The sequence below is a fragment of the Molothrus ater genome, chromosome Z (assembly GCF_012460135.2).
Source record: "Molothrus ater isolate BHLD 08-10-18 breed brown headed cowbird chromosome Z, BPBGC_Mater_1.1, whole genome shotgun sequence".
Taxonomy (NCBI): domain Eukaryota; kingdom Metazoa; phylum Chordata; class Aves; order Passeriformes; family Icteridae; genus Molothrus; species Molothrus ater.
This window is the reverse complement of record NC_050511.2, coordinates 66,106,988-66,132,719: the sequence shown is the minus strand read 5'-3', so window position 1 is coordinate 66,132,719 and position 25,732 is coordinate 66,106,988. Positions and strand designations below refer to the sequence as shown.

General features: G+C 41.3%; 1 protein-coding gene across 1 annotated transcript; it reads right to left on the bottom strand.

Annotated features, from left to right (window-relative positions):
* Positions 1-3,114: 3,114 nt before the first annotated feature.
* On the bottom strand, positions 3,115-25,732 carry LMNB1 (lamin B1). Its single transcript, XM_036403830.2, has 11 exons — positions 25,276-25,732; positions 16,544-16,700; positions 15,741-15,866; positions 14,572-14,742; positions 13,072-13,197; positions 10,273-10,493; positions 8,531-8,756; positions 6,459-6,563; positions 5,898-6,017; positions 5,089-5,202; positions 3,115-3,904 (listed from the first exon to the last, which is right to left on the bottom strand). The coding sequence occupies exons 1-11, from the start codon at positions 25,623-25,625 to the stop codon at positions 3,863-3,865; spliced, it is 1,758 nt and encodes a 585-aa protein (XP_036259723.1). The 5' UTR covers positions 25,626-25,732; the 3' UTR covers positions 3,115-3,862.

The following is a 25,732-nucleotide window of genomic DNA, read 5'->3' as shown; positions in this document are numbered from 1 at the left end:
TCAGGCACTAAGAGGGCTAAAGAAGCTCTCCCTTTGAAACAAACAAAAAAACCCCTGTTAATAATTAAACATCTTTACTTGTTACTTTTAGTGAGACGGCGCTTCCTTTAACACAGAACTGGGTAATTAAAGAAGTATTTTCCTTGTAAGCAGAACTGAGCCCTGCCTCTTTACTGCCAATTATTGGGAATTCAAAAGCATCTTTAAAACTACGAGGGAAGCTCATAGAATCACACAATTTTTAAGGTTAGGAAAAGATGATGCATTGAGTCCAGCACCACCTCGTTGACCACAAACCATGTCCCCAGGTTCCACCTCCACAGGTTTTGTTGAAACACTCACAGGGATGATAATACCCATCACCTCCCCAGGCAGCCCATTCCACACCTTCAGTGAAGAAACTGAAGTGAAGAAACTTTTCCTAATGTCCAGTTTAATATCCCTGCCTGGAGCTCCATGGGGTTGTTGCGAGCCAAGGGCAGGACCCAGCACTTCCCCTGGCTGTCCCTCAGCCCATGGGATCCAGCCTGGCCAGAGCCCTCTGCAGAGCCCTCCTGCCCTCCAGCAGATCCAATTCAGTGTTATCCAGAACTCCAATTTATCTCCAAATTTACTGAGGGAACACTCCAGATCAAAAAAGATAAATAATAACCAGAGCTTGTCCCAACACTGGTGGTGACACCTCACTGACCCACTGTGTTATTCCACATTTCAAACTTAAGTTTCATGTACATTTCCAAATGAGACAGCTTTTTTTCAAATCAAGGGTTACATCTTAAAGCAGGTGACATCCCTTAACCTGCTTTCAGGGATTTAATCTTCTGCTGAGAGCCTCTCCTCACCCTCTTGTGGCAAGGCTACAAAGCACTTGTCCTCCCTTTGGTGTTGAGAGGTTATTACAAAACCAAAAGGAAATTTCTTTATTCTAAGTGTACCAAATACTTTCCCAAAAAAACTTGTCAAAATAGAGAACAAATGTTGATATCCTGTGTACAGAATGCCCTTAGTAGCAACAACAAAAGACACCAAACTCAAAAACAAGATGCTGCAGTTGCAGGGGAAATCATTGTCACAGTTTAATTCCATAGCTTCTATTGTTATGCAGAAAGTAAGACTTGCTTGCCGAAAATAATATTTTTTGTTCTGAAAGTGCAGAACAGCTATGAAAACTCACATCCAAGAGTGAATTTTTAATTGTAGGAAAATTCTATCAGTCAATCATCTTAAGCTGTAATGTGCCTTCCTTTACTGATGCCCCAAATGCAGCTTTTCTTTGGGGCTAATCACAGTGTTTTTATCACACAGGAATCCTGTATTTATGCAAACCTCCTAAAAAGAAACCAGGAGATCAGCAAAAGGCTCTGAGCAATAAATGCACACCAAGCAAAACCTGAGATAAAATAGCAAACTTCTGCCATAATCCTGTGATGGAGCTAGTTGAGTATTATAAATAATTAAGTGTCCCAGCCTTTCCTCGATGTCCAGGAAAGGCTAAATAAGCATTCACATCCATCACACTCAGCCTCCACTCCCTTTCTAAAAACCACTGGCTATTATCACTTGTCCTCTCGGGACAGAGGCTTTAAGAGCTTTTATTCTCCATCAACTACTTGATTTCTTTGACTGGAGAAAAATCCTTCATAGTTATAACGTGGCCATTTCTGTAAAAGCAGCAGCATTCAACTTGAAGTACAGATACAGCTTACAGTGCAATATGAATATGAAATGCAGTGTTTCACAGATAAAAAACATCCCTTTCAATCCAGAAACCCCTAAATTAGTATCAAAATGATACACTGATAAGATAAATTTTCATGTGAAAAAATTAAACTAAGACTAGCATTTAAAATTGCATAATTTATAGAAGGAAATTAATAATTAGCATCTGTTGAGCAGAATTTACTGATTAATTTCTCTGTCCATATTTTGCTTCTGCTTGGACCAATGTGATGGAAAATCATGAACAAGGAAATACAAAGCAAAAACCAATTTTTAGCACAAAACTGCTGTCAACAGCACCATAAACTAATTTGCACCAGTTTTGACTACACTGGGGTTTTTATAATGAACGCTGAAAAAAAAATAACGCAGTTCACAGGTTTGCTGCACAGGTCAAACCACTTGTTTCCTAAATTCCTCATCTGTTTCTTACAGGAGTGAGTGTATTTGAGCAGAAACATTTCTGGTAAAATGTTCATCCAGCTGCAAGCAGTAAATTGCTAAAGAGTTTTCAGCTGCAGGAGGATGCAGTTTGTATCTAATGCCAGAACCAACGATGATCAAGTTATGGAAGTTGCAGGGAAGTGCAGGAAGTGTTGCTGTACCAGTATTAAAAAAGAACAAGCAAAACAAGACCTCCACCTTGTGGCAGCATGTTTCACAGTTGTGTTTCCCCACACTCCCTTCTTCTAATTTACAGTAACTCCTGCCACAGCAATGAAAAAAAGGAAGAATTATTCTAAGATCTGCATTTCTCCCACAGTCATCGAAGAACAGGCTCTACAAAAGCTTTAACCAAGAATTTGATCATGCAGGAAGGTTCCTACCATAACTTCAGATTTGTACGTCAGCTTCTCCCTTTCTACCTTCTGCTGGCACATGGTTGAAATTCCACCAGAAAAGGGCTTATCCAAGGTGAAAGACATGTTTAAAAAACCTTAATTTTGCCATGAAAAAAAAAAAGTCCAGTCAATTAAAAAAAAAATTCTAATCGATTTCCAAAATTCTGTCTGGGCATTTAAAACAATAAATTCAAGCTATGTCAAAGATAACTATTTTACAGCACTTCTAAATTTCTCTTTATGTTACTGTGCTTGCTCATATTTGCTTAGGCTGGTACTTGCAGGATGCAGTCAAAGCCAGTCCAGTAAGAACAGAACCATGAGCCAAGATAAGCACAAATGCAACAGAGTGTGAATAAAGCTCTGAAGAACTGATTTTATAAATGTGAAGCAGTATCAGTCATTATTCAGAAGAAATCTTTGCACACCTCAAATGCTACTGTTCCATTTAATGGATGTTTCTTCAGCTTCAAAGCCCATCAAATTTCAAGGATTCAACACTCATTCAACTTTTAGCTCAGTTCTAGGAAGAAACAAATTCCAAAAACTGTACTCGGCAGCACAGACATACTTTATTAAAATGTTTTTCAGACATTGGAATAATGTGAAAAGGACAGAAAAACTTTCAACATTGGCAAAATTACAACTGTTTCCCATACAAATGTGGACTAGACCTCTAGAGACTTTGTTTTGTTACTAAAAATTGTAAACAAGTAAGGCAATCCATATTAAAACAGCTTTCTAATTTGTTAGAAAAAAACCACATAAGAAAATTTAAGCTGGTAACACTATCTTAACAACACAGCTACAAGGTGTAACATGAATCCTCTTCCAGAATTAGGAACTCTAAACCAATCCCCAACAGCACCTAAAATACAAAGAGGTTGTAGCAACTAGTCTAGAGTGGTATAATCTAAAAAAATCGATCCCCAAAACACACTGGAATATTCCTACTCCAGCAAGGTTTCAATGAAGAGAGACTGGTGTATGAATCTGAGAGAGAGAGAGAGAGAGGAGCATCAGCTGGATTCTCCTTGTCAGGAGCTAATAGCTCACATCCTGCAAGGAAGTCGAGATGCTTGTGACAAACCTTCCTTTTTCCTTTGTTTTTCTTTTATTTATTTATTTATTTATTTATTATTTTTTTTTATTTTTTTTTCTCAGTGGCAGAGGAAGTTTAAGGCCATCAGACTCGTAGCTTTAAAAATTCACAGACAGGAAAATAACGTTGTGCTTCTCAGAAGGCTCTGTTCTGCAGGCAGGGGTTACCACGGCTGGAGGAGCCTGGAGTGGCAGGAATTTCACATGACCACACAGCTTCTGTTGGATGCCCTTTGCTCTGCCTATTGAGAACAGGGAGAACCATTTTAAACAAAAAAAACCAAACAAACAAACAAAAAAAAAACCCAGGAAAAAAAAACCCAAAAAACCAACAAACTACCCAGCAGCAAAATGCTAAAAAATGCTTTTCTACTCAAAAGAATCTACTGTGCTTTTTAATATATACTTTTAAATAAGGAAATATTAATTTTATAGGAATTATATATTAATTATAATACACAGTATATATTGATTACGTATTAATTATATTCATTCTACATTAATTATCTATATTCTATATTAATTATTATTAATTATTATACCAAACATAATTAATGATATATTTATATATAATAAATTATATATTTAAATATTTAATTATACTTAAATTATATATTATTATATTTAATATATAATTAAATTTATATATACGTATATGTATATACATACGTATATATACACACATATATATACACATATACATATATATACACACACACACTTTTTAATATATGAAATTATTGGCCTGGCATGGTACAAACAAGAGTCAGCAAAGCTGTACAACTTATTTTACCCTGGAATTAAAACAATGTTACATGTCCTTTCCTGTTGAGGAGTAATAGAGGTCAGGCACCAGAAAAATACAAATAATTGCCATATTTGAATTAGGGAACATAAAGAAGAACCTTGTGAGGTTGTATATAATAAATATAACATTGTCCTCCTTTTTTTTTTTTTTGGTCTTAGAAACTTCATTTTTTCAGCATGCCAGGCACATTTTCTCTCAAAGAGTTTTCAAATCTCAAATTATCTCTATCAGAGAAAATACGTGAATATAAGACACTAACATGACTTTCTCAATCAGAGATAAAGAGAGATTTAAATTCTGAAAACTTTAAGTAAATTTAGCTGCTTAAGCCAAGCTTTACTATAAATTGGCATGGGGGGAATCTTAAGAGGAACAGAGTTTAAGGGGAAAAAAAAATCCCCATATCTTAAACTTTAAAAAAAATGTACTTGTCTGCAAGAGGCTATGTTAGGCAATATTTTGAAAAAGACAGCCCCATGCTTTCCTTAATTAGTGATTAAAAAATAAATAAAATAAAAGAACATCCACACTGGATATTTTATTTTTTTTAAGAATTCATTACTTATATCTCAATTTTTTTTCAACATAAATAATCTTGTTAGCCCTAAAAGAAAATACCTGCTGATGGTAAATGTCTTCCTCGTTCAGAGCTTCAGCTACTTCTTCCTCAACTTCCTCATCTTCCCCTTTACGTGCTGTTGTTTTGAACACAGTGCTTCTCTGAGCAACCTCCTGCAAGACAGTTTTAAGACTTGAACTCTTCAAAACAACAACAAGAACAACAAAAATTTCCTGTTTCTCACCTGCTCAAGACTTTTGAGAAATGAAAGCTCCAGCTGCTGGGAAAACTACTTGTACTCATTTTGTTTCTGCACTTCTCAAGTATTGGTCATAAGCAGCTTAGTTTTAAATATCTTAAAGATTAAAATGACTGTTTCTGACAACACAGTCATCAGGTTCTTCCAAAATCTGATTTTTTTCATATATATTTAAATATTTTCTTTCATTTGCAGCATGTCTCAGTAATTATCCCACCCCAAGTTTTACTAACTCCTCATTGCTTCATGTGGATTTCACTGTGGGATCCCCCACTCCTCATAAGCACACAGGCTTAAGAAAAACTGATTTAGAAGACAAATCACTCAAGAATTTACCAAAACTTTCTTTTCAAGGCACTGCCCAGCTCCTGCCATGAGGAAGGTGCCTGAACATGTAGTTTTTTCACTATTTAGACTCAATACAGAGTGAAAAAAAAAAATCACACGCTTCAGTAGAGGCATTTCTAAACTGCAGCTAGTTCTCCAAAAGGAGAAAACTTTACCTAAAAACAGCTGCAGTGCATTCCTGCATGGAGCCCTCATCTGAATCCTTGTAGGTGATGCCACCTACAGAGAAAAAAAATCCCACAGAGATCTGAGGTTCTTTACCTCTCCCTGAGAATTTTTCAGCACAACTTTCACATCTTCGCCAGTGCCCCAGGAATTCTGGTTCTTCCAGATGAGGTCAGTGGGAGGGCTCGCAGTTACTCCAGCATTTGCAGCCCAGATCTGACAACAGAAGTCACACAGGAACATTTTTTTGCCAGTCTTACCACATTTCCAAATTCAATTAGCGGATTTAATTTAGCAGTATTTCAATGTATTTCGTTTCACAGTGATGCTGTGAATCCCTTCCAGTGAGGAAAGCCAAGCATCTCCCAAAGTTTTGCACAATAAAACACATGTGTTTTTAATGCAGGGACTTTAGAATATGCAATATATGTAAAATTTTCACCTGCACATGGTGAAAATTAGTGCTTCACTCAGAAAATTCTGAAAAACACCTCTGTGTTAGTTATCCCAGTAATAAACACAACGAATGCCCAACACAAACACAGGTGATAACTTCCTGAGAACATACAGAAGAAGAACGGAACTAAAAATCCTTTTGTCTTTTTCACCCACAGAAGTTGGCCTCAAGTCCATTTCAAGTGAAACTTGACCACTTACTGTAACAGTCTGGCCTGCCTTTAGTACATATCTTGAGGTATATCTGTAACTTGCAGAAGTGTCTCCTATTTTTCGGATCATCTCCCAGCCTCCCATAGGTTGATCCTAAAAAAACGGAGAGGAAAAAGAAAAAAATTTAGTATTTCCATCAGCATTCATTTTTCTGCTATGCATGTAGTGTGTTTTATCTTTAAGGCTGTGACACACAGACAACTGTCAGTGAAGGGGTTTATTATCACTTGATCTTCAGCATGGAATTAGAATAATTTTAGGTTAATTTATCTTACCTCTTATTTGAAGTTAAAGCTTAATACACTCTGCTTTTGAGTTCTGATGTTAACTTAACTAATGTTTATGATTTGCATCAGTTTTGTTATCACTTGGTCCAGAGAAATACATATTAGTAATAGGTATTAAATATTAAAATCCCCTTACAAATATTTATTGTTTTTTGAAGCACAGAATGGCAAGCAGGCTTCCTAGAAAACAAAATATTGCTGTTAGTACTCCTGAAATATTTTTACATATGCACACTTGCCACCACATACACCCTATATTATTTTTTTTCCTATCAGCTACTTGAAAAGTGTAAACAAATCATATACAGGTCATCTTTAAAGAATGACTGCTTCAAAACAAGAGTAGGTATTTTTTAAATTCAAAGCAAGTGTTTTTTCAACTCTCCCACAAACACAGGTTCTGATCATTCAACAGTTCCCACTGTCAGTTAAAATTATCTAAAATAAACAATCGTATAATTCAATGGATGCTGACATTCGGTTTGTCATTGCACCACAACATACCATACTTAGAGAGGATTTTATAAATTTTTTAAATTTATTTATCTATATAAACTGTCAAAACGCTCATGAATATTCCCCAAGTACAGTTTATTACACTGCACTACAGGGAGTTGCTCAAATATCCAGACCCCCTAGAAAAGTACTAAAAACATGAACCACCCATGGTTACTGGGAACAAAACTGATGCTTCTCCTTCCTTATGAAACAAGGGATGTGCAGGGAAATTAAATAAAAGTTGGGGGGGCGGCAAAAATCTATGTGTTAAACGAGTATTTGTGTGTGGGGAAGCTCAAAAAAAACCCTCAAAAAAGCAAAAAAAAAAAAGAGGCAGGTTCTGACTCACCAGAAACAGTTTTTGACCTGGCTGAATTGAGTCATCTACAGACTGAAGTGTCTAGACCAAGAGAAATGTCAAGGTTTCTTGAATTCACTAAACGAAACCATCGCTCCCCAGGTGTGGTAATTACAGGTAATTAAAACCCACATTATCACTGTCTGGAGGAGCCTGTCCATATCCTCACTGATTAGAGGGGAATGGGACACTTGGAACCAGGCCAGCTCATCGCAACAAGATGCCTTTTAGTGAAGATAAAGGAGGGAAATGTGCTGTATGTAACAGCATCATTTTGAGGGCAAAATAAGGAAGTGATTATTATTTATCAAAGGGTTCTTCATTTGTGTAGATATGTGTACCCTTCCAATACAAATTCTAACCTATTCACAGAATCATATCATCTCAGTGGTCACTGTAACAGTAGCTTTGGCATGGGAACTGAGAGCTCATGAAATTGTGGGTGCAGCCAAGGAAGAAGAAAAACCATGATTTAGGAAAGCTCTATAGAGATACAAAGGACATTAGCAGTTAATTTTATCTAGACCTTTATTCTGCATCTCTGTTTATTTATTTTGAGCCTTTTTAAGGCAGAGAAAGTGCTGAAAAGGCTTCTAAAGCAGCCTGTGTGTCTGCTTGCAGCATTTCTGATCAGGAACAATGTCATCTGTAAAGTTTTACAGGTGCATTACTCGCAAGGCAGATCGCAGAAGTGCGAGGTAACGATTTGGTGGACAGGCCACCTTGCAGTAAAACAAAAGCACCAGAAATCCTTGGGGAGAAGTCACCATCAATCCAGATCAGTGTGTGAAAGCTTTCTTTGGGAAACACCAGTTCCTTAATGCCACAAGCTCTGGGGTCAAAGTGAATGAAGCCTGGGAGCTGCGAGGGCACCAAGGACGCCCTCAACTCGGGGACGCGTGTGGTCGCTTCCAAACCTGCTCAGAGGTGTTCTTCAAGCGGATGAACTTCCCATCCACGTCTATCTCCTCGATGGACACGTTCCCCGTGGCAGAGGCAGAGTGGGAAATGGTCACGCTGCTGCTGGCTTCGGACTCCTCCACGTCAATCCTCTTCCTCTTGCCGCCGGCCGTGCGGACGCTGCGGCTGGACGAGGCGCGCGAGACGGTCACCCGCGAGGAGGGGCTGGGGGAGAGCTTCAGCCTGGTGTGGGAAAGGGAGAAAACACACACACACACATCACATCAGGGAAGAGGAGGCTCAGGGAGGGACCTCCCCGCTCTCCACAAGTCACTGGCAGGAGGGTGAAGTGAGGTGAGGGTCGGGGTGCTCTCATGGGGAATGCGGGACAGAGTGAGAGGGAACAGCTGGAGCTGGGACACATGGGATGGTGTGCACTGGGTATCAGGAGGAATTTCTTCACTGAAAAGGCAGTCAGGCTTTGCCCAGGGATGTGGTGGAATCATCATCCAAACATCCAACATCCATGCGCTGGAAACATGTGGATGTGGCATTTGGGGACATTGGGGCACTTGGGTTTAGTGCTGACCACGGCAGTGCCATGTCAACAGATGGATTTAAATCTTTCACTTTTTCCACCTTTTTTTTTAAATAAACTTCCTTCCATCTCCTCTTCTTCCCATAGATTGATACAGCAGCATAGTAAACAAAGTATGTTACATGAAGAAGTGAAGGCTGAAGTACTGAAGAGGTGAATAAAATGTTGTCAAACAGCTGATTAATGTTCCTGGAGCACAGAATACTGATGGATTACTACATTAAGAGCATAAAAGCATTTCTGTGCATTTGTTGAAGACTACAAAGAAACAAAAACCCTAGGGAGACTTAAGCCACTGTGTGAAATTAATGCAAAAATCCCCACAGTTGAGAAGAATCAGCAGAGAGTAGCTCAGAACACAGTGAAGAACAAAACCGCTTTAAATGACAGTTGTGACAGAGGTGAAAATTCTCAGTACTAGAAGAACTCTGAGGCCAGATGTGGAAAATGCAGCTGGCTGATGAGCTGGGCAACAATGGCTATGAGTTTATTAAAATTATTCTATACTTAGAGGAATTTGGGTAGCAATTATATAACCCTGCAATTAATTTTGCAGAAGAATATTAAGCACAGCGCCAAGCAGGCATACAAATGACAATTCCTTACTTCTTCTCTGCTGGACCTGAAGGGGGAAAAGGAAGGGGAAAAAGGAAGGAGAAAAAGGAAGGGGAAAAAGGAAGGGGAAAAAGGAAGGGGAAAAAGGAAGGGGAAAAAGGAAGGGGAAAAAGGAAGGGGAAAAAGGAAGGGGAAAAAGGAAGGGGAAAAAGGAAGGGGAAAAAGGAAGGGGAAAAAGGAAGGGGAAAAAGGAAGGGGAAAAAGGAAGGGGAAAAAGGAAGGGGAAAAAGGAAGGGGAAAAAGGAAGGGGAAAAAGGAAAAAAATTAAAAAATATTAAAAAGAAAAGATAGATAAAAAAAGATTAAAAAAAGAGAAAAAAATTTGAAAAAGAAAAAGGGTAAAGGGTGTTTGCTGCCTTGAGAGCTGGTCTGATAATCAGTGTGCTTGGTCTCTTGGTGACTTAGAACTGTGTGAGATAGGAGGGGGCAAAAACAGTGCCTTGGAAAGCAGTCAAGCACCACTAAAAACTGCTTTTTACCAGAGAAAGAGACAAGAAAAGCACAGGGATAACAGAGACACCACCTCCTTGCCATGTCCTTCCCTACCTCTCCTCTTCACCCTCCAGCAATTTCCGGTATGCATTGATCTCCATGTCAAGTGCCAGTTTAACATCCAGGAGTTGCTCGTAGTCAGTCAGCTGCTCCTGCATCTGATTTCTTATCTCTGCAATTTCCTTCTCCTTCTCTGCCAGGGTTTTGCGGCAGTTTTCCTGCTCCTGGGCCAAGCTGCTCTCCAGCTCCTGGGCTCGGTCCTGCCACGCTCTGGACTAGAGGAAAAGCATTGAAAACATCAGTGGTGGTACAGAGGAAAGCCCATGCAAGCCTCCACGTGCTCCTCCTCTGCAGTTCAGGCAACACCAAATTCAAAATAATAGAAGTTATGTCCTCCCCTGAGTTCAAACTCACCCGTGTGTTCAACTTCCTCCTTTCCAACCCACCTACTACAAATGTAAACACCTCAAATTCCAGTGAAACTTGCAACATCCTTGGGAAAACAACTACTTTGCAACGTTTTTCTGAGGTCTGACAATATGCTACTGCACTTGGATTTACTCAGGAAAGAAAAACTGAGCTCAAGAGTTTAAGTTTTTAACATGTGCCAGACAGGAAAAAGAGCACGGTCCTAAGCTGCACCAAGGGAAGGTTTAGTCTGGACATTAGGACAGATTTCTTCACCAAAAGGGTGGTTAGATATTGGAATGGGCTGCCCAGGGAGGCAGGCAGAGGAATCACCACCCCTGGAGGTGTTTCAGTGCTCTGTATTTTCCAGATGTCTGCTCTGTGCTTTGGCTTGGTGCTGCCAATCCTGAATTCTGGGAGGCAGCTCCCCTCAAGGAACAGGGGTTGTTGTCAGTGCAAACCTGCCTGCCTACCCCTAAAGCCTCCAAGGCTTGCTCAGAGTGTGGTGATAAGCACTCCTTGAAGAAATCTGATTTGTCTCCTGCTTCAAAAATTCCATCAGGCCGGCAGATCTTAAAAGTGTACACCCAGAATGGAATGCTTATCAAAGAAAGCCCAAAATGATGGCAAGCTTTGGGGTTTCCATAAGCATGCTTTCTTCTGTTTCACAGCCCCTTGAGATTCAATTTTTTTTTTAAAATTAAGGAGCAGACAGACGAACCAATGCCCCATAATCACAGTGTTTGTTATGCATGCATCCAAATTTAGGAAGTCACCACATATTCCAGAGACAGAGAGGAGAGGGAGTCTCCATGTCTGAAACAAGGGACCAGTATAACTGGTTGTCAATGCTGAGAGCCAGATAAGGAATTTAATAAATGGAGTTTTGTGTCACATGGAAGATCACAGTGGAGTCTATTACAGAGCTCAGTGCTGGCAACTCAAACCAGACCAGCACCAGGATAAGAGATTTCCAAGAAAATAAAATTAACTTAATGCTACTGAAGTGGAAAAAGAAAGTGTCCTGGCTGATTACACTAATGCTACCATAAAAAAAAAAAAAAACCACCCCAAAACCATAGCAAAAAGGTTTCTTTGGTAGCAAATCACAGTCAAAATGACAGAAGTTGATTTTCCCTGAAATTAGCAACAAACACTTGTGCAGTTCAGAAGAAGCAAGTCCTCTGAAGCAAGCTGTCACTCCTGAAGTCACAGAACAGAGGCAAATAACTTAAAAAAACTGTTGACTGAAGCCCCAAAAGATGAAAGTAATCTAAAGGCAGAAATAAGATCTAAGTGGCCAAAATTTTCCATCCAACTCCTGTGGAACCTCATGCACATTCATTACGTCACCTGATCTTTTCCAAAGACTAACCTGTCTAGATAAAAGGAAAACTAGGAAGACTCTTACTAGTATCTGCCAGTTTATTTGGAAAATAAGGAAATAATATCCCCCACATTTGTATTTTTCACTAGAAATACACAGAGTTTTGATGTCCTATTAGAGTCTACTGTACGGGAGGAATAAAATTCAAAATGTATCACAGAAAGGATTGAACAGTACTAGTATTTTATATTAATAAAATTATAATTATAATTTTTATTATAATTATATTTTATTTTAATTTTTATTTTAGAATTATTTTTTAATTATAATTTATATTAATAAAAATGTTTAAATGTTTAGTTGCATTTTCAATTGAGTTATAAAAGGTTACTGCAGAACCTCCCTCCTAACTCTTCTGATTTTCATTCTGGATTTCCCACTGCAGTGCACACAATGTTACAAACAGGCCAGTACTGAACATATCACTTGTCATACATTATGTCATACTTCTCTGGGTGTGATGTATGCCCTCTGTGATCTAGGAATAACCAATTTCTGCTCGAGGGCCTGCCCTACAGATGGCTTAAGCACAGTTATTTAATGTTTTGACTCAGTCTCACATTCCTAATCTGGGCAAGATCTTGTCGTTAGTTTTGGTTTTTTTAGATGTCTGGATCTAGGATGAAAAAAGCCTCCAAATTCCAGTTCTGGCTTTGAATGTTGCTTTGTAGAATTCTACATTAGGCTGGTCCAGTCAGTATTAAGTTGCTCAGAGCGTCAAGAACATTTAATAAACATTTGTCTAAAATTGCCTCATCTCTCCACAAAAAATTTCACAAAAGCCAGTTAACAGTACCCCATTTCAAACACTGGCTCTACAGCAGAATACTACACACAGAAAAAGAAAATAAAGTTTGTCAAAAGGAGACAAATCCTTAAAGAATTCAAAAAAGCACAGAGCAGGAGGAAAGAAGATGAACTCCGGTCATGACACTGAACAAACTTAGGGGAAAACACACCTTTAATACAAAAAACAACAAATGTAACAGGAAGAAAAGCCCTTTAATCCAAAACCCAACACGTGTAAATAGCAGGAGCGAGGAGGCAGAGCTGGATACCTCTTTCTGGAGGCTGGTGATGTGGGAGGACAGGTTGTCGATGCGCATGCGGCTCTCGTTCAGCTGCTCCCTGATGGTGTTGGCTGCAGAGCTGCTCATCTCCGAGGACAGCCTGGCACTCTCCAGCTGCAGGGCACCAAAGTGAAGACATCAGTTTCGGAGTAACTTTCACCAGAAGAAGGAATGAATCACCAAAAACCCACAGGCCACGCTAAGCCACCCGAGTTCCTCTCTGCAGCTCCGACGCACTGAAACGTTTCTTTCTTTAGGGCTAAAATGCGGTTACCATGTTGGATTGCCCTGCCTGGAATTCCAATTCTCTGAATATTTACTTTAGGATTAAAACTGTCCCTTGTAGACATTACTGAAACTGAGCTACTGAGCTCCATTTTCATGCTGGCTAAAGTTTATTTAATACACTTAAATGTTTATTTAATATGCTTTAGCTTCTTCTTAGTGAAGAAGCTAAACTGAAATGACCAGGTCTCTAAAAAGAGGCAAACTTGTTAACTTTCAGGCAATATAAGCAAACTGGTACCAGTACTACAGTCCTAAACCACTATTGTTTCATTCTATCACTTCAAACTTGAACAGTTTTACTTTTACAAAGTAACTAAATCGTTCCTGCTTAACATTACCACACTCACTTGAGCTACACCACACATTTATTGAACTTGATGACGATGATGTAAAGCAACCTCACTTATTTTTTTAACTAAGTTTCCAAAAATACAGAGAATTATACCTGATGATAAAGGCCAAGGAAGCAATGAGAGGTTACATTTTTGGCGAGACTGTATTTTAAATCATCTTTTCCAAGCCAGATTGAAGGCCTGGAGATAAGCACGCTGAAAAGATCAAAACCAATGCTAATAACTTCAGTTTATATGAACTTTTCTGATGTAAAATCCATCTCACTTTGCTTTTAAAAATACTAACTGCAACAAGCACAGCCACAGAAACCAGGTTCAGTTGAGACATCAGGGTGCCTCCTGACATAAATGCTGAGTAACAGCAGAGGAAGGAAATGATGATGTCTAACTGATTTCAGATTTCTGCCCAGATGAGTGAAAAACAGAAGTTACAGAGCATTGTAAAACTTCCCCATGTTTTGTACAGGCTCAGAGGACTCTATCTTCTGTCTTCTCAGCAAGCCCCATTATTAATTTTTATACAAACCATGGGACACCTTATTAATCATTGCTCAGTATCATGCTTAACAATTCAAACATTTTCCCTGAATTCACAGCAATCCCAGCATTAATCACTTTTCCCCCCAGACCACCTTCACACAGTGCTTCCTTCCCTTCTGCTGCTGTACCTGATGAGGATTAAACCTGCTCCCAAGGCGAGATGTGAAAATGCAAATCCACACCCAAACCCATGCTAATTCCAAACCCAGCTCCCTAACAAACACCTCCGAGCCGCCAGCAATTACGCTATTAAGCCAAACAAAAACAAAGTAACATCAAACAGCTGTGTGAAAAACATTGTTCTCACTTTGGAATGGTAAGTCTCTTCCAGCTCTTCCTTGTAGAGCTTCACTTGCGCATCGTGCTGCTCTCTGATCTCGTGGAGGGCCTGGGCCAGTTTGTGCTCATACTCAATCTGGCGCCCAGAATCAACCTCCACCAGGCGAGTTTCATGCTTCTTTCTTGTCTCATTGATTTCCTGTGAGAGCCAGAGAAACATGCTAACACTCGGGAAATACGGGACAAAAAAGTTCCAGGAGGCTATCCTGTTGAGTGGGGAGTAATGTTCTAGTTAGGTTCCAGTATCAGATTATTCTGGCATGAAGCTTTTGGTAGAAATGGTTCCCCCCAGTCTTATTTTGCAATAGCTAGTCATTAAAATAAGAGCCAGGATACCAACAAGATTTTTTTCTGAGAGTTCTCTGAACTTTCAACAAATGCACCTCAGCATCATCAGATTTTGGAAATATATCCCTCCTTTCTTGAGGTATCTCGTGTGCTTCAACAAAATCAAATTACTGTGAAATAACAGTCACCCCACTTTCCCCATTTACTTGTGTGCTTGCCTGTGCTTTCTCTGGAAAGAAAGGGATTCCAACAATATGAAACAAAGCTGAAAATACTTCTAGCAAGAAAAAGCACACGTGGAACAAAAGACAGTATGGTTAAGTACATTTGTTACTGCCCTAGGGTTCCTCCTGGAAAGACTCAAATGCCACAGGTGAAAGGGAGGGTGGCAAGACAAAGTTCTAAGAGACAACTATTCCTCCTCTTTTCTTTCCATGATTCAAAAGCATCCTATTAGAAAGGTTTGAAAATAAAAACATTGCAGGTCCAGAGCACCTGTTTGAGTCTCCCTCTACTTTATTTCTTATAATGGGATTATGCGGGAAATTACTAACCTTTCTCATTAATAAAAGAAGATATGTGCATTGCATACCATGATCAGAATTTACGATGAAACAACATGATACATGAAGTTATTTTACCACAAGGATTCAGAGCTAAAATCATTTTTCCTAGAAAAAAGGAAATTAGAAATCTTCATGCCAGAACAGAGGTGAACCCTACTCTGAGTAGGAGTTCAGACAACTTGCAGAGGTACCTCCCAACCTATATTATTTTTCCTATTCTAGAATTTCCCACACCAGTTGCCTTGTTCTCTTTAAAAATGTCAATTCTTGAGGTTAAATTTACCTCCTCATACATATTTTTACGGAATTCCAGGTCCTCAATGAGGCTCTGACAACGGTTCTCAAGGTCCACTTTCTGCAAGGTTTCGTTTATAAGCTGGTCCTTGGCAGCAGCTAAAGAAGCTTCAAGCTTTAAGAAATAAAAAATCAACACAAAAATTATGCAGCAGAACTCACAAAATGGCCAAAGCCTCACAGAATTACAGCTAACTACACATTAAGCTTTAACTTCACAATCAAATACCAGTATTTATCCCAGTAATATTATATATCACCCTTACACACTCTTGCAGTTGCTTATACAAGTGAGTTCGATATTTTTCACATTCGTAACTGGCATTAAAATTGCTACCTAATAATTTTCCTTACAAATCAATTTTTAGTACATGGAAAACACCAGTTTCCTTGTCTCCACAACTCATCTTCTTGAGGTGGTGATGCTCAAGATTACAAATCTAAAGGCTAACAAAACTAGGACAAGAGGTTTTTCTCCTCATTGTTCCAGCAGAACATCCAGAACCAGAGGCAGGAACAAAAGGGGGACAGAGAGAAATTGTTATTTGTCACTTATTATCTGTTCTTGTGAAGTCAATCTGCCCCCCAAAACACTTCTGGAAAGTGTCAAGTGTACTTTGAGTCTTGATCTGCTTTCTTCCCCCTAAGTAACATCCCTCATATTTTCAGCATCTTCAATTTTAAGAGCTCTCTCAGCTCTTAAGTTATATTTCATCAGAATGGCAGCTCATAATACAGAAAAGCACCTCACTCGCTAAGAGAACCTGATGGTTAGATATCTTTTCTTCTCACCTCTCTAATTTGATCTTTCAAGTCTTCAACTTCTCCCTCCAGGCTTTTCTTGTCACCAAGGGCTGTGGCCAGTGCAGCTTCTTTAGAATTCAGGGCTGCTTCAAACTCACGAAGTTTGACCTGGGCTCCATTGAGGTCAGATTCCTTTTTTGCATAGCTGGAACAAACCAGAGAAAGATAAGTCGCAAGAAAACCTAGAAATGCCTGGAAAAAGGTTGCAAGAAAATCTAGAAATGCCCCCAAAATAGACTGCTGGCTAATAAAGCAATCTGAATCTTGAACTTGAGAAACACCTGTCAAAAACATTTTGTGTTAGCTAAATTTACTGGGCTTGTGCAGCAACCTTCAAAAATGGCAAAGTTCCACAGACCCAAATCCTTCTATACAATATAGATCCTGTCTATATCTGCCATCATAGAAATTACACTGGTGCAGAGGTGATTTCTTTATGAAGGCAAGCACAGAAGATTTTCAAATTACCTTCAAATTAGTTTTTGTGTCTTGACAGGCAGTCAAGCATTTTCTAGACGTTTATCTCCTAAACCAGAATATTCAAACAGAGAAATCAAACAGGGGGGAAAAGTAATGTCACATAAATACAAGTTTATTATCCACAAATAACACAGCAACAGGCTACTATCAAACACAGGAGAAAGGAAACCTATATTCAAGAATCAAAGTGTTTCTTGTCCTTAGATGGCACAAGCAGCCATTAAATGTGTAACAAGTTCTTCAACCTTGGAGTTCATTATTTTTCTGCCTGGGATATCCACATTTGTCTATCAAGGGCAGTAGCAAGCAGAAGTCCTAGATGGTTTTAATAGAACTATGAATGTTTAAATGAATGGATAGATTGAGGCTCAATAATACGAGAACTGGCATATCCTTCTTCAGTTCTTATGCTTTTCTTCCCAGACATTAAAAAAAAAACAAAAAAAACCAAAAACAACACAACAAAAAAACCCCAGAATTAACAAGATGATGTGCAGAAAATTGGATAAATTGAAATTAAATTAAAATTGGATAGATTCAGAATACATCCACTACTCTTTTTAGTCACTGTAAGGTTTATAAGACACAACAGCAACGCATCTCGACAAAATGAGACCTAACGCAAAATCAACACAATTTTAAAAGGAGACACCCCTCAGCTTTAAAAAAATTCCTTTTTTTCCCCCCAAGATTACCTGCACTCATCATGCTCAGGAGAGGTGCATGCACATAGAGGGATGCAGGAATGGAATGCCTGTCTGGAGGGTTCAGCACCACAGCCACACCACATGGCAGGGGCTTTACGCAACAGACTTAGCGCTCCTTAATCCCGATCCCGTGGGATTAGCACCTGCTCCCCCCACGGCATCCAAGGGCCAGGCTGGGAGCCCCTGAGACACACAAAAACACTCTCCTCTGCACTCAGCTGCTTCCTCCTGCTCAGCACTCCCCACTGCCTTAGTGGGATTTCACTCCTCAGACCCACAGCCGGATCCAGCGCTCGGACAAAAACACAGGATTTAGGGTTTGGGCACTCCTGTTTCCAGCTCTCTGCATTATTCCCTAGAGGTTCTGACCTGTCCTTCCTCTTTCACCCAGGCCTGTTGGGACTTCAGTGTGCAAGGAAAGTGTGCAGCACAAGAGGTAAAAGAAGGAAGGGAAGGTGTGTTGCACATCTGTACAAAAACACATCTGTAAAAAACCCCAATCCCTCCATCCTCCTATTAGGAAGTATGAGGGTCCACAGCAGACATTTCTTGCTTGATGACTTCTGGGATAAAAGCTTTTATCAAAACAGGAAGAAGCTGCTTCTCCCATGCTGAAACCAAGCCTACTAAGTCAGACCCTGAAATGAGAAATTTGCAGAGCTACAGAGAGTGTGCTGCTCCCCAAATTATCCTGGACTCTGAAGCAGAGAGATTCCCCAAAATGTGCCACTATCCAAAGTGTGTGGATACCTTAAAACTTCTTGGATCTTAAATTATTTTAATGCAAGTACCTTTTTAATGCATTTACAGACTGAAAGGCAGCTGAGAAGAGCATTCTTGCCATGCATCAGCAGAGAAAAAAGGGTATTATAATAAAATACACTAACAACAACAACAACATGACTAAAACCCAGTGTAGTACCTGTACCACAAAGAGTATTACCAGTTAGATCAGCCCTTCCTGGCTTGTTTGCAACAAGACTGTCTGTGAAGCCACACTATAATTTAATGCAACAAAAGCCACAGCAGGGGGGGTGGTGGGTGGGTGGGGAATTAAAATTAAGCACTATTAGTTGTTAGTGACATGAGCTGTCTAACTATGAGACAGCTCATCTGAACACATTCTCAGAGAGAAAACAGAAACCAGAGCTCAACACTTCAAACGCTGGAAGCCAGATGAAATCTCAGCAACTCAACAGTGTCATCCCAGCCCTGAAGGGAATTCAGGAAAGGAGGAAAAGATCAGAAAAGCCTCTGTGATTTATAAAAACAAACACCAATGTATACAACACATACTTCACCCTTACATCCATTAATTTTGAGCAGGAAAAACTCAAGCCTCTTGACAATAGCTGGCTTCTTCCTCCCCAGAGAGCCAAAGCTACATCTGAATACAGCAAATGAAAAAACCTCAAACACCTTCCTGTTGCAGTGTTCAGAAATTACCTAGAACTGTGCTCCTTTTCAAGTAGTTTGACTCATGAAAGGAAAATAAGAGCAAACAAGTAATTGCTGACTTGCATCTTTTTCAAAGAAGCAGTTTGGTTTTCTCTCTTTTGACTTCAAAGTGCGTGGATCTCCTTATCCATGGAATTTGTTTACAGCAACCTAGAATTTCCCGTCATCTCCTTAAACATCTTGCTAAGTTAATAGAAAAGCCATACAAAAAACCCTCATCTAAACAAAAACCCCACAGAAATAATTTTCTAGCTGAACTGACCATCTGGAGCCAGACAAACCACACACCTAAATGCAAGGCAAGCAGTCAGCAGCCAGACCTTGGGAGGTGTAATTCAAAATTTCGTTTGAAAGTGACCAAGTGCAGGATGCCACCAGCCTACAGCAGATTCTTCTCACCTCCCACACCCCACCCACTCTTTTCTGCAGCTACTTAAGAGCCTGATCACCAAGCTAAGCATTACCAACATTAACCAAACCCTCCTCGAAAAGCATGGGCTTTCAGCCAAGTCGTGACATAGATACACACGTGTTGCCATTCCTGATAATGCAACCTATATTTAGACCCCTATAAAATTACATTTACTGCACAGTGGGTTGGTTTTCTGCTCCACTTGTAGATAAATATGAAAATTAAAATAAAAACACCCAACTACAGTAATGAATTTTTGATGTTTTATTTAGCTAGCAGTCAGTTTCCCACATTTTTCTCCCATGGCAGACAAAATGCTAAGGCTGTATTTTGCAAGAAAGTGACTTAAATAACACAAGAAGCACCTAAGAGCATTCAAATTTTCAATTAGAGACCGACATAAAAGTAAGAGAAACTGGACAAGTTTGGTTTTCCTGTAAATAAATATATGTAATGTTGTTTCAACCTTGTGTCTCATGTTACCCATTTTATTTAAATGTTTGCAACCAACAACAACACATCATCTCTGGTCACATACTGTTCAGCTGTGACCCTGCTTGAAGTCACAAATCCAACCTGAAGCTCACGGTCATCTGTGTGAACCCCATTTTAAGCAGAAACTACACACACGAGCCACTGCCCACTACCCTGTCCTCATCACATGTCCACGTATTTGAGACCAAATAATTATGTCCCACACTGCACAGAAGACATGCTGACTTCAGAATATAAATTCTTACATTTCACTGGCTCAGATTATTTTGCAACAAGTCAACCACCCCACTCCTTTCCCCGCTGGGTGCTCTATGGTAGACATCCAAACAGCAACAGATTTCAGATTAAAGCTCTGAATGAAGTTCCAATCTTTGCCTCCCTTTTCAAGATCACCTACAACAACAAAAACAGGCCTAAAAAAAAAAAAATTCAAGACAGCTTCCTTTCCAGCTCCTCACAGCACATATGTGCCCTGGAGAAGCCTGGAACAGGTGTCACATCTTTGCCTGCACCAACACCACACGGTTCTGTGTAGCTGCTCAGGGTACCAGCTGCAGAGTGCCACACACTTGCACAGTAATTCAAGCCACGGGCTGATGGGAAGCTGTTCCTGATATTTATTTTACTGCCTAATCTCAGTGCAAAAATGTACTTCGGAGTGTGGATGGAAAGGAAGGCCAACTGGAGATGCAAAGCCAGCCAGATAAATTATCTCTTTGATGTTTAAAATTAAAGTTGAACTCCTTGCCATAATTTCATTTGCTATTAATGCTTGCACTCAACAAAACACCTGAAGACAATAAAGGAAGATTAAGTCCTTTACCAACACCTTCAATAAAACACAGAATTTCCTTCGAAGTTACTTTAATCACATTGTCTCTCCTCTTCCAGGAGAGCAGATGTCCCTCAACACTGGCAAAGTGCCACAGTGAAACCCCAGCCTGCCAAAGACAAATGCAAACAATGGGTTTCCTAAATTAACTGGAGTTAACACCAGCTTACACCTCCTAAAGAACACAATTTCCTCACAGGACCAACATGGGCAAGTCCAGCCGGGGATTTTTGACCTGCTGTACATTGAATTAAGTCCCCATTGCAAGCATTCTTAGAAGCAAATTTTCTTTATCTTGGAAACCACTTCCACCAGTGGAAAACTGTGCTGAAACCTGACCCATCAGCAGAGCCACACAACGCAGCAGCCAGCCCTGGCTTTCTGAACGGCCCTTGTTCAGCAGGACTTGGTGACACAGCTGTGCCAAAATTCACAATGTGCACCCTTGTTAAGTTAATTGCTTCCAGGGACACACGAGACCTTTCTGCCCCCACCATCGTGGCCCAGCAGTTCTCCCTGGTGTGCACTTGTGGCAAAGGATGAGCCCATGACACGTTTCCCCTCAAAAAGCAGAAGCTGTTTTGTCCACTCTTGTAGGATGTGATGGAGCATTTGGGACCTGCTGCTTAAATGGTGGCATTATGACATGCCCAAGGATGACATCCTTCACTGATTTGTATGCCTTGTCTATTTAATCTTTTTCTTGAGAGATATGGAACTTGCAGCAATCTGAACTCCCAGCCAAGGCAACGCTGCTCTGCTGTAGGAAGTGAACTCTTACCTAAAAATAACGGGAGTTGTTACCCCAAAATAATTTGTTGTTAATTGTATCATCACATATTTTGAGACTTCATGGTCCTGCTACCTACAGGCAACCTTTCAGCTTTATTGCCCACGAGCAAGTCCAGCAGCTGGAAATCAATATGCACAGACATTTTTTTCTGTGGAGCTACTGCTGGTGTCTGCCACAGCCCTTGACTGGCAAAAGTGTAGCAGTCACAATTAATTACACAGTTTATTTAAAGGACAGAAGTAGAGGCATGTGTCTACAACAGCCAACACCAATGGCAAAGCATACAGTACAGTCTTGTCTAACCACTAATGAGAAAATAAATTGGAAATACTGTGAAATTTGTACTGTTTCTCAATTCTTTCTCAAACTATGAAAGAGAGACCTTCCTCTCCTCCACCTCCCAAGAGCTCTCCAAGAATTCTATACACCCAAACTCAAATTACAGGGTTTCTTCCCCCAAGTCTTAAGACACAGAGATTTATTTTCCTTTATCTCCATTCTCCCCATCACAAGCTTCCTACCTACAAAACTATGAGTATCACTTTCCCATCCCCTCTCCAAAACAAAAATAGGGAAGCTCTTTTTTTCTTAATCTCACTTTTTTTCACCCCTAGTTCTTTTAGAGATTACCAACTTTGAAGTATCAAGTTAATAGAAAAGCCATACAAAAAGTATGTATGAAGTATCAAGGGAAACCTTCATATTTTTGCTAGAGCAGAACCCATGGCTGCATGGCAAGCACTCTAGGAGAGCATTCAACAAATCTGCTATATATAGGAGTGTAAACAAATGCAATTTTCTTGAGGGATTTGAAGTATGAGCAGAGCAAGCTTTTTGGTGCATCACACCATATAGATGGCACTGAATTCAGCAAATCCAACAAATAGGTGACTGGAGCTTTAATTTTTATAAAGAAAGAATAAGTGAAGTCCTACAGCACTTCAAGAGTAACCAGAAGCTTGAGATTGGGGGACCAAGAGTGACTGAAAGATGACTGGAATAAAATGGATCAAGCAATTAAGAAGGATGCTGTGCTAAACAGAGGAAATAGAGTTAAACAAGAGTAACACCTGCAAAAATATTCAAGTAACACAAGAAGACCAGCTAGACCATGAATGGTATTGCCCAGCCTCAGATAATCAAGTGGCAAATCATCTTTGCTCCCTCCAGAGACCCAGAACACCTGAAGGGCCATTTCTCCTCCACTAGCTCTGTAAGGAAACAAAGCCATCTCTAATTTGAATTTTATGGCTACCAGAATGCCTAAACCACACAAACCAAATGTGCCAGGTAACTTTTCTTTTTTTTTTTTTTCCCCCTTTTTTCTGTCAGATCCAAACTACAACATACTCACATTTTAACTAAAGCCAGTGCATGCAGCCACTGCAGTTCAGCTTTCAGAGAGGGCAAGGAAAATCCTGCTGAGAACACACATCCTTATCTTACCTTGCAAACCTTTACACTGCTCCTAAGCACACTTGTGCAAAGTGCTTTTAAGAGCATTTTTTTTGTCAGGTTACAATGTGATTTAACAGCTTTAAGAAGCCATGAAGGATCGTGCCCCAGTTCAAGTGAAAAACCCCTCTGCTCCTTTTTAAGGCTTTGCAAATAGAATTACAGATAAGCTTAGATATCCCCAAGATATCCATCTTAGCACTCAAAGAGGACTAAGAAACTGCACGCCCACCGTGAGGTCTGGCAGCACCAAACACCACCAAAGAGCCACAAACAAGTGGAACCCAGGAGCCCCAAACAGCACTAAGTGTTTGTTTTACTAAACCCTCCAGGAGCTCTTGGCAATCAGCACCCTGCCCCCAACAAAACAGGTTTTTGCCAAGCATCACAGGCAAATGCAAGACAGAATATGCAGATGGCCATGCCCACGTTATTAAAGCCTTGGTTCCAGCCACAAAAAGGGAAGCCACCACAGACTGCATCTAGATCCCAGTCCCACGCACGGAGTCCTGTGAGAAGCTGACACAAGAGTGCGTCTTCCTCAATAAAATCCCTAAGAGATGGAAATTCCTGTCTTGACCCCGGAGTCAAGTAATGCTGGTGCCTGTCAGCAGCTACACCTGGCGTTCCCCTATCACTGTCAATGACTACTTTGATTTAAGACTTTCATAAGGCATCAAGAGAGAACAGTCGCAGTCTCACTAATTAGAAGCTCACGGTTTTGGTTTTTTTAAATAACAGGGTCCAAAAGATATCAGAGCTGTCTGCAGACGCGGGAGAACATCAATATGCTGGTTACACATGAAGTATCTTCCTCATCATGAAAAATCAGGGCTGAGAGGGCATTTAAGACACAGTAGCAGAGGAAGAATAACAACCCTGGAGGGTTTTTCCCCCCCCATCCCAATAATGTCACACCTTGTGATTCCAAGGCGAAGGCGCGAATGCCTAAAACTGCAGCAGTCATAAAAATCAAATTGAAGGTAAACACAAACAAGGAACCAAATAACAACTGAATGGAGCCGAGTGTTTATGAAGCAAAATCTAGTGTCTCAAAATCAGTTTGCTACAAGAGCGGGGATCTTGGCACTGTGCCCTAAAGCCGTCAGTCTGGGGGATGCGTGGATACAAATTCTACCTTTTGTAACATCTGAACATCCAAGAGGGCACACAGAAATTACAGTTCCCTTTGGTTTTAAGCATGATCCATGTATTACCTAGTCAGGTAATACAATATTTTCACATTATGAAGCTAATCTGTTTGCGAAAGGTTCAATTTTTCATCCCGAAGCAGCCTGAGCCTTAAAGACAGCCCCTCTGTCCGTGCAGGGGGAGGTGAATAGTCATGGAATCACAGTGCTAAGGGACTGGAATGGACTCTAAAGCTCTTCCAGTCCCATGTTCCCAAACTAAAGCAGACCATCCCGAGCTCCATCAAGCCTGGCCTGGAACACTTCCAGGGATGGGAGCATCCACAACCTCCCTAGGCAACCTGTGCCAGGACGTCGCCTCCCTCACAGCCAAGATTTCTCCCCGCTATCCCATCTAAACCTGCCCTTCCTCAGTTTAAAGCCGTTCCCACTTTGTCCTATCACCCCGTGCCCTTGTCAAAAATCTCTCCGCAGCCTCCTTTAGTTACAGGGAGGTGCTCTAAGGTCTCCTTTACTCCGGGTAGCAACCAGAGCACTTCACCTCATTTCTTACGCGCCAGCCTCCCCGTACAACCTGTTCCAGCCCACAGTAAGGAACTCCTGCTTAATATCTAACCTGTCTAACAAAACTTCCCCCCTTTTTCCGTCCGCACCGGAGCATCCCGCGGATGCTGCGGGGGCCGGGGCACTCGCACCCGGCAGGGGCGGCGCTCGGGGCCGGCTCTTCCCGCCGGGGCGGAGCGGCGGCAGCGCTGCCTGTGCCTCCTCATTCATTCCCCCATTCATTGCCGGCCGCGCACCCCCGGCCGAGCGCCGGCGGGACGGGCGGGCGGGCGGCGCGGGGCGCGCCCCGCCGGTGCCTCCTCCGCCGCTCCGCCCGCAGCCCCATCTCCATCCCGCCGTGCCACCGATGCTTCCCGGCCCTTTTCTCCCGCACCTGACCAGCAGCTGCTCGTGCTCGGCGCGCAGCTTGCCCAGCTCGATCTGCAGCTTGGCGCGCTCCCGCGCCGTGTCGTCCAGCGCCCGCCGCGCGTCCGCCAGCTCCGCCTCGTAGATCGCCTTGAGCCCGGTGACCTCGCGGCCCCGCACCTCCTCCCGCTGGGTCACCTGCAGCTGCAGCGTGCTGTTCTCCGTCTCCAGGCTCCGCACCTTGTCGATGTACACGGCCAGGCGGTCGTTCAGCTGCCGCAGCTCCTCCTTCTCCTGCAGGCGGGAGATGCGCGTCGGGCTCTGCGGCATCGCGGCGACGGCTGGGCCGCGGGTCCGCGGCAGCGTGGGCTCGGCCATGGAGCGCCGGCTGGGGGTGAGGACACCAGCAGGGCGGGAAACGGGCGGGGAGCGACGGACAGGCGGACGCGCGGACGGACGAACCGACCGCCGTCGCCTCCTCCTCC

Coding starts and splice junctions, on each gene's coding strand:
- LMNB1 (XM_036403830.2), bottom strand. CDS start 25,625: ATGGCCGAGCCCACGCTGCCGCGGACCCGCGGCCCAGCCGTCGCCGCG. Junction 14,743..15,740: donor GTAAAAATATGTATGAGGAG/GTAAATTTAACC, acceptor TGGCTCTCACAG/GAAATCAATGAGACAAGAAA. Junction 13,198..14,571: donor AAGAGACTTACCATTCCAAA/GTGAGAACAATG, acceptor GGTGCCCTGCAG/CTGGAGAGTGCCAGGCTGTC.